Genomic DNA, 15,446 nt, shown 5'->3' on the forward strand with positions numbered 1-15,446 from the left:
CTAACTCCATAAAGCACTGGATATGACCTATGAGGATGGTGTCACTGTGTAGGGAAGTGGACAGCACAAGAAAATGCAATGTTTTAATACTTTTGGCTTTTTTCTAGTCATTTCAATTATTATGAAATGTGTTTTCTTTGTATCGAATGCAATATTTTAGCGAAATTAAGATACATCTGCTAGAAAATTGGAATCAAATAGTTGTATATTTTCTGTCAGAATCGCAAGGCAAAGTCTTCAAGACAAACGTGTACAGGTATATCACATTTCTTAAAGTGAAATGGATCAATACTTATCTTATGAACTATCTTCAACATACACTTGAAAATGTAACACAGTGCCAGCTGGTTTATATGCCAAGATAACACAAAGAAATAACTTACAAACATTAAACCGCCCGGTGGCTGTTGGCTTCTTTACAATAAACATAATGTCAAAGCGGGATTATCTGTTTCTCCAAAATAAAGTTTCTTCCAAATTGGAGATACAGTTAACAAACGGTGGTAAATAATTTTTTATGACATCAACCAAGTAGATGTTAATTACACAGAATATATACAAAATGGACATTTAAGACTGAGAAGAGTGAGAGAACATGATGTTTTGACGCTAGGATTTTCTTTTCATTTCTTACAGATACTGAACTTGCTGGGTGGACACTGACCTTCCCTTGCAAGTCAGACTATATTGTATATTATACTGTATGTAGGTTTTACTGTATATATTAACATTCATATATACATACAAATAAAAGAAAATGAACATTTTCAAACAAAGCAATATTACATATAAAGACTCCCTCAGACAAACTATGGTTGTGCATTGTTATGTAATGGAGTGCATCGGTTTGACGGCTATTTGGTTAGGAGATTTCAGACATCAACAATGGCTTCCGATTGTCCTCTTATCATGTCTAAAGACCAGTCATCAGCACACATCAGTATGTATTGCGAAGGGAGGGGAAGCCCTGCTGCTGTCCAAACCTCCAACTAGCATGTCAGCTGATGGGGGCTAATGTTAGTACCCTAGGAAGGTCATTTGCCATTAGCTACCTTCCTCTAAGTAAATTATCCAAGGAGACATGAGTAGCCTACACCAGAGACATATATTCATCTTAATCTAGTTGTGTTCAATTTCAGAATTAACTGATAAAGCTGTTACCTCCAATACCCTGCCATGAGTTTCACTGATGTGCACAGAAGCCAATGAACACAACTTCATTAGACCGGAAACTTCATTCGACGGTGAGAAAAAACCCTCACTTCTACTGCACTGTTCCTGCTTCAGAGGGCAGCGCCTTGGGACTCTGGCCCAGGACAAATGTTGACCTTATAAGCATCTATAACTAATTCAATTCCTAATTAACCACAAGACTTCCAGTATGAACCTATGGCCCACTTCAAGTTAAGTGCTCTGGTTGAAAATCACAGATCCTGGGAGAGAACACATTTTGGACAAAGTTCCAGAAAGTCATCATTCAAAGGTAGTGCTCCTCACAATGGACAGCCTCCCAGGGAAGTTACTCCTGGCCTGAGGAGGCGTGAGGAGTCACAAGGAGCGTTCTGCAGTCCTGTGCCTTTTTCTGCTGTCCTCCTCCATCCTCACTTCACCAGTTTCTCCTCCAAGGGAGCTGGCCACTTCTTCCCCAGGCCTGCTGCACAGATGGCTGATTGGCTGGTGAGATAACTCACAGCCCCATGGTCCTCAGGCCCTGTTTCTCCATGATGTTCCACAGCTTACGCAGGTTAGACTGGGTGATGGTGTCGTCTGGCTTCAGCTGCAGCGCTCGCAGGTAGTTGGCCTCCGCCTCCTGCAGCTTCCCGTTGAGATGGAGAATGGCCCCTAGGTTCATCAGGGCTGCTGGATACTGGAACACAAGAACAGGACAGTTCAGTTCAGTCATTCTCAAAAAGCACATCTCACAGAAGGCTACGCTGCAAAAAAAGAACGGTGCATTTTGGTTCTTTACAGCACCATTTCTTCTAGCAGTATAGCAAAATCTTTGGTAAAATGTCACTCTGAATGGTCTCTTCAGTAATAGCAGACGCTGTAACAGTCAGAGATGAATATGCAAGAGAATGAGTACATGGTTGAGAGTGGAGTAGAGTGCCGAGAGCAGAGTCAGGCCTAGTGAGGCAGTAGCAGAAGTGGCAGGAGAGTAACAGTCTCATACAGTACAACTCAGTCAGACCGCCAGAGCTGTTAGCACATTAAAACACTTATGTCCTCCGTTTAGACTGAGGAATTAATTGCATAGAACATCTAGAATGTTACGTCATCCCATTGCTGAAAACCATAAAAAGATGTTTGGACATAACAAATAATACAAGTTATGTCATTTTATCTACACTGAACAAAAATATAAATGCAACATGCAACAATTTCTAAGATTTTACTGAGTTACAGTTCATATAAGGAAATCAGTCTATTTAAATAAATTCATTAGGCCCTAATCTATGGATTTCACATGACTGGGATTAAAGATATACATCTGTTGGTCAAAGATGCCTTAAAAAAAGTAGGGGCGTGGAACAGAAAACCAGTCAGTATCTGGTGTGACCACCATTTGACTCATGCAGCACAACACATCTCCTTCACATAGAGTTGATCAGGCTGCTGATTGTGGCCTGTGGAATGTTGTCCCACTCCTCTTCAATGGCTGTGTGAATTTGCTGGATATTGGCGGGAACTAGAACACGCTGTTGTACACTTCAATCCACAGCATCCCAAACATGCTCAATGGGTGACATGTCTGGTGAGTATGCAGGCCATGGAAGAACTGGGACATTTTCAGCTTCCAGGAATTGTGTACAGATCCTTGCGACATGGGGCTGTGCATTATCATGCTGAAACATGAGGTGATGGCAGCGGATGAATGGCACGACAATGGGCCTCAGGATCTCGCCATCGATAAAATGCAATTGTGTTCAATGTCCGTAGCTTATGCCTGCCCATACCATAACCCCACCGCTACCATGGGGCACTCTGTTCACAACGTTGACATCAGCAAACCGCTCTCCCACACAATGATATACCCGCTGTCTGCCATCTGCCCGGTACAGTTGAAACTGGGATTCATCCGTGAAGAGCACACTTCTCCAGTGTGCCAGTGGCCATCGAAGGTGAGCATTTGCCCACTGAAGTCGATTATTCTTCGGTTGTGCAAACCCAAAGTTTCATCAGCTGTCCGGGTGGATGGTCTCAGACGATCCCGCAGGTGAAGAAGCTGGATATGGAGGTCCTGGGCTGGTGTAGTTACACTAGGTCATGCGGTTGTGAGGCCGGTTGGACGTACTGCCAAATTCTCTAAAACGACGTTGGAGGCGGCTTATGGTAGAGAAATGAACATTCAATTCTCTGGCAACATCTCTTGTGGACATTCCTGCAGTCAGCATGCCAATTGCACGCTCCCTCAAAACTTGAGACATCTGTTGCATTGTGTTGTGTAACATAACTGCTCATTTTAGAGTGGCCCTTTATTGTCCCCAGCACAAGGTGCACCTGTGTAATGATCATGCTGTTTAATCAGCTTCTTGATATGCCACACCTGTCAGGTGGATGGATTATCTTGCCAAAGGAGAATTTGTGCACAACATTTGAGAGAAATAAGCTTTTTGTGCGTATGGAAAATATCTGGGATCTTTTATTTCAGCTCATGAATCATGGGACAAACACTTCACATGTTGCGTTTATATTTTTGTTCAGTATACTTTATGTGTGAATCTATATTTTTTTAAGGAAAGTACTTCTCAAAAGAGATGGCATGACAGAATATTGATAGGACATTGATTAAAGTTGAAAAAATAAAATTTTTTATCACAATGATTCTGGTGGGCTTGTTTGACTAGAATGGAGTCATTCTATTGCCGGAAACCAAGCTCTATTTCTATACACACACTATACAAAACAGAATAAACTCTCAATCCTCTTTATCGCACAGCCAACTCAACATACTTTCAGTTGACCAATTACAATAATGTCTGATGGCCAAAACTGAGGACAAATGTCATGATAGGTTAATTCAACCCAGGGCTTTAACCTCTTTAATTAGTCAGCCAATAGGAATAAGTAGTACTTTTTCTGACCTTCAACTAAAACAGTCCTACTTAACAGGGCCATCCTTTAATCTCAGAAGCCATATTGTGACAGTAGTGATGCTGTTGGACCAGCCGGACTGCCCAGGCCGTAGTGCCCTTCTGAGGGGAGTTTTGTGTCAGGACTTCTCCATGTCCCTGTGGCCTGTTTGGGGCGGCATATCCACAATTCAACCCAGCTCTTTGAAGTGGGGCACATGGATGAACATATTATAATGTTTTTTCCTGCTGATGCCATGAGGCAAATACCAGAGCCAGTCCAAGGGATGAGTCTCCCAGGATAGTAGGAAAGTAGTGCAAGTGTTCAGAGCTAAATAATCCCTGGGAGTTTAAATAGAGACCAAGGGAGTGTCTCACATCTCACGTCTGATCTCCATTTTATCTGAACGAGTAGAGCAGAATTGTACTTGTGTAGTTAAGCTACTGCTACTGAGTAATAGCACATGGCTTTACATTTGGTTAACTCATTAATGTTTTGAATGTAAAGTTGACTTGACAGCATGTTGTGGAAGAAATAACACTAGTTGTATTCATGAGCATCATGACACATGATACCGTACACGTGATTCATAAACTGGGCCTTGATGATTTTCTGTTTGTTTTTATTATTTACCATTTGTAAAAAAATACAAATAAAAGACAGGAGTATGAAATGTAATCCATCTCAATAAAACGACCAATAACGGCCTTTGAAGTCATATAGAATAACTCATAAGCAATTATCACCCATTGGTCTTTTCCTCATGAAATGCCATGTGCTTATGTTATCAAGGTTTGACATTTTCACAAATTTCCCCAAAAGTTTATAAAAGCCTTAATTTCTTCTCCTCGGACCGTAAAACAATGTGGAGTGATGCTGCTGCCAATACCGTAGCATGGCAGGGAAAAAGTGTCTATATACGGAATGGGAAATGCTGCGAGGTCTACAGATTTCTAAACATACCCCACTATGCACATTAGTGTAAACAATAGGGGCTTTGTGAAATATTAGAAGTTGAAATTAACTTATATCTCTGGAATTAAAACTCAATGTATGTCTTGACTGTAAAACAAAAATAATTTTCACCTTGTATGTTGTAATCGACGAAATAATAATCTAATTGTGTGGAACAAATAGAAACTTGACTAGTAATTCCAACATGCTCTCATGCTGTCTGCTAGCTAATAATACATCTGTCTTATCCTAGTAGCCCCAGGACCTAGAAGCATTAGTTTGAAGGTATAGGACCAAAAATACTTCTTATGTCATGGAGACAGTGAGTAGACTAAAGACATGGTCTTCCAGTCTTGAATGAGTTCCTGGAGGCGTGGACATTAAAACCACAGACACTCTCCCATTGTCTGGCCATTTGTCTTGCTTTGTCCACACTAGCCTGAGCCATGCTAGCTGCAGTAACAATCGTTTTCAGCTCTGCTCTGGGCTGTTCTGTTCTGTGATTTCATCTTAGAAGTGCTTTGGTATCCACGGACTGCGGGACTGGTACTTTTGTAGCTATAGCAATATTCCCCAGCAGAAGAAGTAAAACATTTTTTCTACGTTTAGATCAAACGAGCAGCCAGATTTCATGGCAAAATGTTCATGTAATTGTGAACTGAGTAATAAATTAAATTACCTTGTATTTGACCCTGAAATTGATGGGTCAAACCACAGAATAAGGTTTTCTGGACCAATTTGCAAGATGGAGCTTTTTAACTAGACCCCAGAAAAATGCTAACCAAAAACAGACCACACCGAAAAAAAAATCACATAATTTGTTATTCGAAAGGGCCACACATCGGTAGTGGTGATACCATGTGTATTATTGTTCCTCTGTGGTGTTGGAGTGGTTCCACTGTGTGTGAGGTGGAATTCCCGCATCACCAATGGAGATGCCCACTGTACTACTGTTGGCCTGACTGATACACTCAGAGGAGAGGTGGAGGAGTCACCCAAACCACAGTCAGATGACACACAGTAGGTGGCTCCTGTTTCAGCCATATGCCATTCAATCAGGGGTGGAAGTAACAAATTACAAATACTCTCGTTACTGTAAATTAGTAGCTTTTCTGAGTACTGGTACTTTTTTGAGTATTTACTTAAGTCTGTTTTGAATGAAGTATTGTACTTCGCTACCCTTTTAAAACCATCCATTACAGAGTACAATTTTGTAGGCTATCCATAATATTAGACATGAGTTTATGCGAGCTCATCGTTGTTTAGTCAGTGACCAATCAAATCAAATATCTTAGTTAGTTTAGTTTGAGACGTATCGTGAAAGAAGGGAAAGGTTTCTATCAAAGCGGTGTGTGTGAAAACAATGGAGACGGAGGAGACTGTGACTGTGACCAGTTCTCCTTCAAGCACAGCACAGGAGAGGCCATGCAATGCAAGCTTTTCTTACTCAGGATGGAGGCGGTAGCAGCCTTCAAAAACTCTGCCTCGAACTTGAGGAAACATTGTAGAGGTAAGATAACTAGCTAGTTAGCTATGAATGATCAAACATTTCGCTATAGATGGCTTTAGAAGCTAGTATAGCTAGCTATCTAATAGTCTAACTTACGGATGTTAACATTAGCTTAGTTGTCTAGCATGCTAACATTAGCAAGCTATTCTTGCAGCTAAGTTAGCTAGTTAGCTACATGGCTAACCACCACCTGATGATGTTAGCCTATATGGCTAGCACGTCAATGTCACTATTAGTGGTGGTGGCTAGCTAGCTAGCTATGAAAGTTATCTGGGTTAGCTAACAACATTAGGCTAACATCAGCAAGTGAGCTAGCTAAGTTAGCTAGCTAGCTAGCCAACGTTAGCCTGCTTGGTGATGACATACAGTATTTAGACCTAGGATTTTTAGCTATGTACTGTACTTTGTGTAAATTAGGATAATGTTCATCTAAAAGCCAGAGACTCTGTAAGTCTAACTGTGCATATAACTGTGTGAGTCTACACAATAAGTACAGCTAGACAGTACTTTTTTAGGTCTGAGAACATCTGACAAACTCACTTCAGTCTCTGTTTCTGAGAATAATAAGTACGGAAAGTCTGTGTTTGGGCTAATGTAATGTCAGTGATATGATTAACTAAGTTGCCACATAAAGCAGAATTTGCTGAAATATTCATTATGTGTATGTTGTATATTTACCACTATACAGGTTTGGTCATCCTGAAGCATCATCTTGACAAAATGACAGAGGACGAGACAGCGCAACAGAGACAGCATTCATCTGATGAAGATGATTTCTTGTCATCACCTGATGGCCAAAAGGTCACAAGGTACAGGGGAGCTGGATGGGTACCTTGCCTGTGTGTCAGACAAGATCGACTGGCTTCATTCCTTTCCATACATAAATGAACATAGGCCTGAACACAGCAGGTACCCATAGACTTCCAGTCATTGCGCTAACGATAGCATTGGCTCGCGAAACTACCTCAAACTTCCTTTATACTGGACACAGAGGCATAAAAATTGTATTTACTAGTTCATCTGACTCTGGGGAAGTAGATAAAGTAATTAAATGTACATGGAGGGCTAATATCAACAACATGCATATCAATATCTCCTGGCTCAAAGTAGAGGAGAGATCACTACAGGTCTTTGAGAGAGGTATTGACATGTTAAAAGTCCCGAACTGTCTGTTCTATCGGTTAACACACAGCTCAGACACTCATACATACCCCACAAGACATGCCACCAGAGGTCTCTTCACAGTCCCCAAGTCCAGAACAAAGGCTAGGAATTGCACAGTACTATACACTGAGCGTACAAAACATTAGGAGCACCTGCTCTTTCCATGACATAGACTGACCAGGTGAATCCAGGTGAAAACTATAATCCCTTATTGTCACTTGTTAAATTAACTTCAATCAGTGTATATGAAGGGGAGGGGACAGGTTAAAGAAGGATTTTTAAGCCTTGAGACAATTGAGACATGGATTGTGTATGTGTGCCATTCAGAGGGTGAATGGGCAAGACAATGATTTAAGTGCCTTTGAATTGAACGGGGTATGGTAGTAGGTGCCAGGCGCACCTGTTTGAGTGTGTCAAGAACTGCAACACTGCTGGGCTTTTCACGCTCAACCGTTTCCCGTGTGTATCAAGAATGGTACACCATCCCCAGAACATCTAGCCAACTTGACACAACTGTGGGAAGCATTGGAGTCAACATGGGCGAGTATCCCTGTGGAACGCTTTCGACACCTTGTAGAGGCCAAGCCAGTCGAATTGAGGCTGTTCTGAGGGCAAAATGGGATGAAACTCAATATTAGGAAGGTGTACACTCAGCGTATAGAGCCATGACTACATGGAACTCTCTTCCACCTCAGGTAACTCAAGCTAGCAATGAAATCCTATTTTAAAAAACAGATTAAACAACACCTCATGGCACAACGCGGACTGTGAAGAGACCCACACACACACACACACATTATTCTTAGTAATGTAATGTAGTATTGTAATGTAATAATGGAGCAATATAAATGTGTATAATGCACAATGTTTTGTTTGATGTAATGTACAGTAGATCTGTTTGGACTCCAGGAAGAGTAGCTGCTGCCAATTGGGATCCTAATAAAATACTAAAATACTAAATAGTAACTGTCTTGAGGAAGACAAATTGAAACCAGCTGTCTGGGAGTGAAGAATCAGGGGAAGTTAAAGCTGTGACCCCTGGAGGAGAAGAGGAGAAGATCTGGCTGAACACAATGAAATAGCATCACAGGCCTTCATATCCTCAAACAAGACACTTCCACATTAGAGAATGGTGTGCAAGGACTCCTGGGTAGGGATTCTACTGCTCTTCCTACTTTTCCTTTTAGTCCTGCTGCAGCCGAGCTTCAAAAGATCCCCCTTCCCGCCCCAATGACCCTCCGCCCCCCCATGCTACCCTTTTCTCTGGCATGTAGTCGTGACACCACCAGATGTGGAATATATTCGCCGGACCTCAGAAGAAACAGCTGCTTAAAGCCATGGGAGTATGATGAGGAGGGAGCAATGACCGGCCATAAACCTCCTTAATGCCACTGTAAATAGAAAGCATAGAGACCATATCTAATTGGCCAGACAAACCTAAAGACTGCAGATGCTGTCATTTTATGGTGACCTATGTAGGCCTCTAATAGGCTGGTCTCTGGACAGAAGGAGACGGGGGAGGGTTGAGGCACCAAAGCCCTTGAGTTAAGTCAATCGTCCAGTCCTACTCAAAGTGAATGGACCCACTGATATAATTTGAAAAGTCAAGCAGTCAAGCTATACAGAGGCTGAAGCATAGCATGCAATGACAAATGAAGATAGACAGGAAAATGGTCCAAGTCAAGTCACATCGGAGAGAACAAAGGGCAATACTGGAGAAGATGGATGAACATCCTCAATCATTATCTAGCCTCCACTGTAAGCAGGCCAAATGGCAAAGGAGGCGTCCCAACTATTTGACCACATTGGGCTAAAACTGCCTCTGTTTTTGGACTTGGTTCCATCAAATGCATATTTACATACAGTATTTGTGGATGTTAAGAGACGAAAATGTGAAAATGACGATGATGATCTGTTCCTGAAATAGACAACCATGTAGGAAAGAAGATACATATGATCTTCCTGCTCCGTATCTCAGCCAATGTTCTGACTTTTTACTTTACACTTCAAGCATCACAAACAAGAATCTTCTCACATCTTCACACATCTCAGTGTGGAAGATTCTAATTTTAAATATGACTTCTACAGGTACGGTTGGATGGCTTGCATAGCTTCAGCATTACGCTCTATCTTTTTCTCATATTTACTGCTGAGCACCAGAAGAATGGAGCTCCTATACAATAATAACAGTGTCTTCACAGCAGGGACTGCCAGTGTGTGCATGCAAGTCATTCATTTATTGGACAAAATGCTCACCTTAACTCCATCTATGATAGCCTAATCATGGAGACTCACTTGAGTGTCCCAATCTTCACATTTTTACTTTCGCTGGTCTTCTAACAACATCGGGGATTAAACAGCGAAATAACTATTCTAATAACTGCACAGGGAATAGTGGTGACCGGGGTTGGGTGTTACATAGGTTGGTTTTCACAGTATAGTTTAGTCTGTTACTCCCAATCTAGAGGGTGCTGTGTAGTCTAGTCATTTTAAGATTAAAATGTGTGACTACTTTGAGGTGAAGGGAATTTGTGTGTTTTTATGGGAGGTGAAAGTAAAGTCTTGGTATTTTCATTGTTTGAATTATGGGAGTAGGATATTCATGAACAATTGTTTACATTTACATTTTAGTCATTTAGCAGACGCTCTTATCCAGAGCGATTTACAGTTAGTGAGTGCATACATATTTTTTAAATTTTTCATACTGGCCCCCCGTGGGAATCGAACCCACAACCCTGGCGTTGCAAACGCCATGCTCTACCAACTGAGCTACATCCCTGCCAGCCATTCCCTCCCCTACCCTGGACGACGCTGGGCCAATTGTGCGCCGCCCCATGGGTCTCCCGGTCGCGGCCGGCTACGACAGAGCCTGGATTTGTCGATTTGCCTGTTTGTTGAAATGAGGAAAGGGATAGCTATTTTTCAAACTTATTTCGTAGTTGCTAGGTCAAGACGTGGAAATTAGCATCATCGTTAGCTTTTATGCTCACTTGGAGATGGTTATATAATAGCTTTTATGCTCAGTTGGCGATGGTTATATAATAGGTTATACTTATAGTATAAACTGCTTAATTTTGTAAACAATATTGTTTAATCAAAGTAACCTGGCTATTTCTAAGACTCTGTAGGCTACATTAATTTCTTTATTTCAAGTGGACAGTGTTTTTGATAGGTAATATCTCCCATTTTGGAATAAGCTATAAGGACAAAAGGGAACCCATTTCAACCCAAGACCTTGGTCTTTCTAATAATGTTGAAAAGAGTCTCATGCGATTGCCTATAGGCCTACTGGTGTTGAGAAATACACACCAGTAAAAGAAAAAGTGACACAGCCTCCGGTCTCCCCTAACCTTAGCGAGTAAAAAGTGTGACACACAGCCCCGGACCCCCCTAATCTGATGCATTGCGCTGTTACCGACAACATTTTATGGAGGAGAAATCAAATGATGATATCGTCTGCATTTCATCAAATTCAACACTGCATTTGCTTTCTGTCCACGTGGGCACCAAAAAGTATGCTTTGGGAACACCCCGCGTTCTTTGGTGACTGGCTTATGATTTGCTAGTGTCAAAGGAGACCGAACTGACGAGACCATCAGATTCTCAGGAAGAATTTCAACCAACGGCCTCCAACACACTCCTGACATGCTCCCAATTATAATTCACATGTAAACGACGGTCAGGGGTCGAATTGTTAAAATGTCATGGTATATCCTTGTAGGTAAAATGTCACAAGGATCATTTAATTTAATTTAGACAAAGCTTTTTCATTGTTAAAATAGGCCCCCAAAAAATGTTATCCAAAAATTAACACTTAAGTAACATCTGCTCGGACCGTAAAGGAAATCACACTACAAACTATCACCCTCATGCTCTTAAGGAAATCATGACTGTAATGGATACGTTAGAACTAGTAGATATATGGAGGCTTAAATATCCTGACCTACTGAGATATACATGGCGGAGACTCAATCAAGCTAGTCGTCTTGACATCTTTCTTATGTCATTCTCTGTCACGCTCGTCGAACAGAGAGGACCAAGGCGCAGCGTTGCGGGTGAACATATTTATATTTATTGACTAGATCACACGATCAAAACAAAGAACGAAACGTGAAGTCCTTCGATATACAAACCAAAAGGAACAAGAAACCACAAAACACAAAGTGCAAGACAAACAGTTAAATATGGCTCCCAATCAGAGACACCCAGCTGACACTCGTTGCCTCTGATTGGGAGTCACTCAGACCAACATAGAAAATTAAACATAGACTTACACACCCTGGCTCAACATAACATAGTCCCCAGAGCCAGGGCGTGACATTCTCGCTGGCACCAAAAGTTAAAACAGTGTTGATAGGGGACAGAATGCGGTCGGACCATCATATAATTGGCATATACAGTGGGGAAAAAAAGTATTTAGTCAGCCACCAATTGTGCAAGTTCTCCCACTTAAAAAGATGAGAGAGGCCTGTAATTTACATCATAGGTACACGTCAACTATGACAGACAAAATGAGGAAAAAAAATCAAGAAAATCACATTGTAGGATTTTTTATGAATTTATTTGCAAATTATGGTGGAAAATAAGTATTTGGTCAATAACAAAAGTTTCTCAATACTTTGTTATATACCCTTTGTTGGCAATGACACAGGTAAAACGTTTTCTGTAAGTCTTCACAAGGTTTTCACACACTGTTGCTGGTTTTCTATGGGGTTGAGATCTGGAGACTGCCTAGGCCACTCCAGGACCTTGAAATGCTTCTTACGAAGCCACTCCTTCGTTGCCCGGGCGGTGTGTTTGGGATCATTGTCATGCTGAAAGACCCAGCCACGTTTCATCTTCAATGCCCTTGCTGATGGAAGGAGGTTTTCACTCAAAATCTCACGATACATGGCCCCATTCATTCTTTCCTTTACACAGATCAGTCGTCCTGGTCCCTTTGCAGAAAAACAGCCCCAAAGCATGATGTTTCCACCCCCATGCTTCACAGTAGGTATGGTGTTCTTTGGATACAACTCAGCATTATTTGTCCTCCAAACACGACGAGTTGAGTTTTTACCAAAAAGTTCTATTTTGGTTTCATCTGACCATATGACATTCTCCCAATCCTCTTCTGGATCATCCAAATGCACTCTAGCAAACTTCAGACGGGCCTGGACATGTACTGGCTTAAGCAGGGGGACACGTCTGGCACTGCAGGATTTGAGTCCCTGGCGGCGTAGTGTGTAACTGATGGTAGGCTTTGTTACTTTGGTCCCAGCTCTCTGCAGGTCATTCACTAGGTCCCCCCGTGTGGTTCTGGGATTTTTGCTCACCGTTCTTGTGATCATTTTGACCCCACGGGGTGAGATCTTGCGTGGAGCCCCAGATCGTGGGAGATTATCAGTGGTCTTGTATGTCTTCCATTTCCTAATAATTGCTCCCACAGTTGATTTCTTCAAACCAAGCTGCTTACCTATTGCAGATTCAGTCTTCCCAGCCTGGTGCAGGTCTACAATTTTGTTTCTGGTGTCCTTTGACAGCTCTTTGGTCTTGGCCATAGTGGAGTTTGGAGTGTGACTGTTTGAGGTTGTGGACAGGTGTCTTTTATACTGATAAGTTCAAACAGGTGCCATTAATACAGGTAACGAGTGGAGGACAGAGGAGCCTCTTAAAGAAGAAGTTACAGGTCTGTGAGAGCCAGAAATCTTGCTTGTTTGTAGGTGACCAAATACTTATTAATCTTTTTAAGTGGGAGAACATGCACAATTGGTGGCTGACTAAATACTTTTTTCCCCACTGTACATTACTCTTACTGAATTTCCACGTGGGCGAGGATATTGGAAATTTAATCAAAGCCTATTGGATGATAACTTGTTTTTAACTAGGACAGAGGAATTTATAACTGATCTTTTCTGACATAACATAGGTACAGCAAATCCCCTTATTATATGGGACACTTTTAAATGTGCCTTTATAGGCCATGCAATTCAGTACCCATCTAGAAAACAAAAAAAATGTAGGTCAAAAGAGTCCATACTAACAAAGGAAATAGAAGGTCTAACAGAACAGATAGATAGCAATAAAAACTGTAACAGAGGCTCAGAATAAATTAGAGGAAAAACAAAAAGAAATGGAGAAACTTATTCAAGAAAGATCAAGTGTAATATATTATAAAAATAAAGCAAACTCGATGGAATATGGGGGAAAATTATTTGTAATCTTCAACATAGAAATGCTACCAAAAAGAATTTACTGAAACTGGTTACAAATGACGGAGTCACCCATGAGTCACCAAATGATATTTTGAAGGAGGAAGCAAAGTACTTTAAGCATATATTTTCGTTTCAGTCGCCTCCATCTCCTGTAACTGAAGCTAATTGTAGGGATATTTTTCTATTGATAATGTAAAATTAACAGTCATACAGAAAGACTCATGTGAAGGTGAAATTACAGAGGAGGAACATCTGTATGCAATTAAATACTTTAAGTCTGGGAAAACTCCAGGGTTGGATGGCATACCAGTCGAGGTATACCAAACCTTTTTTGATATACTCAGAGAACCGTTATTAGCATGTTTTAACCACTCCTATGTAAATGGTAGATTATCAGACACTCAAGAAGAAGGTCTGATTTCATTATTACTGAAACAGGATACAAGTAAGAAATATAAAGATCCAGTCCATTTAAAAATTTGTAGGCCCCTTACACTTCAGTGTTGTGATGCAAAAATTCTAGCAAAATGTATAGCGCATAGAAATAAAAAGGTATTGTCTGACATTATTCATTCTAATCAGACAGGTTTTTTACATGGACGATACATTGGAGATAATATAAGGCAAGTACTGGAAACAATAGAACACTATGAAAAATCTGGGAAACCAGGCCTGCTATTCATAGCAGACTTTGAAAAGGCATTTGATAAAGTACGACTGGAGTTTATATATACATGCCTGGAGCATTTCAATTTTGGAGAAACTCTTATAAAATGGGTTAAAATGATGTATAGTATCAATAGGTGTAAAATGGTAAATAATGGCTATTTCTCCGAAAGTTTTAAACTCTCAAGAGGAGTAAAACAAGGTTGTCCACTACCGGCATATCTATTTATTATGGCCATCGAAATGTTAGCTATTAAAATCAGATCCAACAATAATATCAAGGGATTAGAAATCCAGGGCTTAAAAACAAAGGTGTCATTGTATGCTGATGATTCATGTTTTCTTTTAAATCCACAACTTGAATCCTTCCACAGCCTCAGAGGATCTAGATACATTTTCTAACCTCTCTGGATTACAACCAAATTATGATAAATGTACTATATTACGTATTGGATCATTAAAAAATAAAATTTTCACATTTCCATGTTGTTCACCAATATAATGGTATGATGGTGATGTGGATATACTTGGAATACGTAACCCAAATGAAATAAATGATTTCACTCCAATACATTTTAATTGAAAGTTAGCAAAAATAGATAAGATCTTGCTACAATGGAAAGGTAAATACCTGTCTATTTGTGGAAAAATCACCCTGATTAACTCTTTAGTACTATCCCAGTTTACCTACTTGCTTGTGGTCTTGCCTATGCCTAGCGAACAGTTTTTAAAATTATATGAGAAAAACATATTCCATTTTATTTGGAACGGCAAGCCAGACAAAATTAAACGGGCCTTTTTATATAATGAATATGAATTCGGAGGACAGAAATGATTAAATATTAAAGCATTAGACCTATCACTAAAAGCTTCAGTCATACAAG

General features: G+C 40.6%; 1 protein-coding gene across 1 annotated transcript in view; it reads right to left on the reverse strand.

Annotated features, from left to right (window-relative positions):
* Positions 1-1,599: 1,599 nt before the first annotated feature.
* LOC311137366 (protein O-mannosyl-transferase TMTC2-like) overlaps positions 1,600-15,446 on the reverse strand; it is a gene marked incomplete at its 5' end in the record, with an annotated part of 194,745 nt that continues 180,898 nt past the window's right edge. Inside the window, one exon of the mRNA XM_084171814.1 lies at positions 1,600-1,867. Within this exon, the coding sequence (XP_084027940.1) occupies positions 1,688-1,867 (180 nt within the window). The 3' untranslated portion in view covers positions 1,600-1,687. The remainder of the gene's footprint in view (positions 1,868-15,446) is intronic.

Source organism: Coregonus lavaretus (assembly GCF_964263955.1).
Source record: "Coregonus lavaretus genome assembly, chromosome: 11".
Lineage (NCBI taxonomy): Eukaryota > Metazoa > Chordata > Actinopteri > Salmoniformes > Salmonidae > Coregonus > Coregonus lavaretus.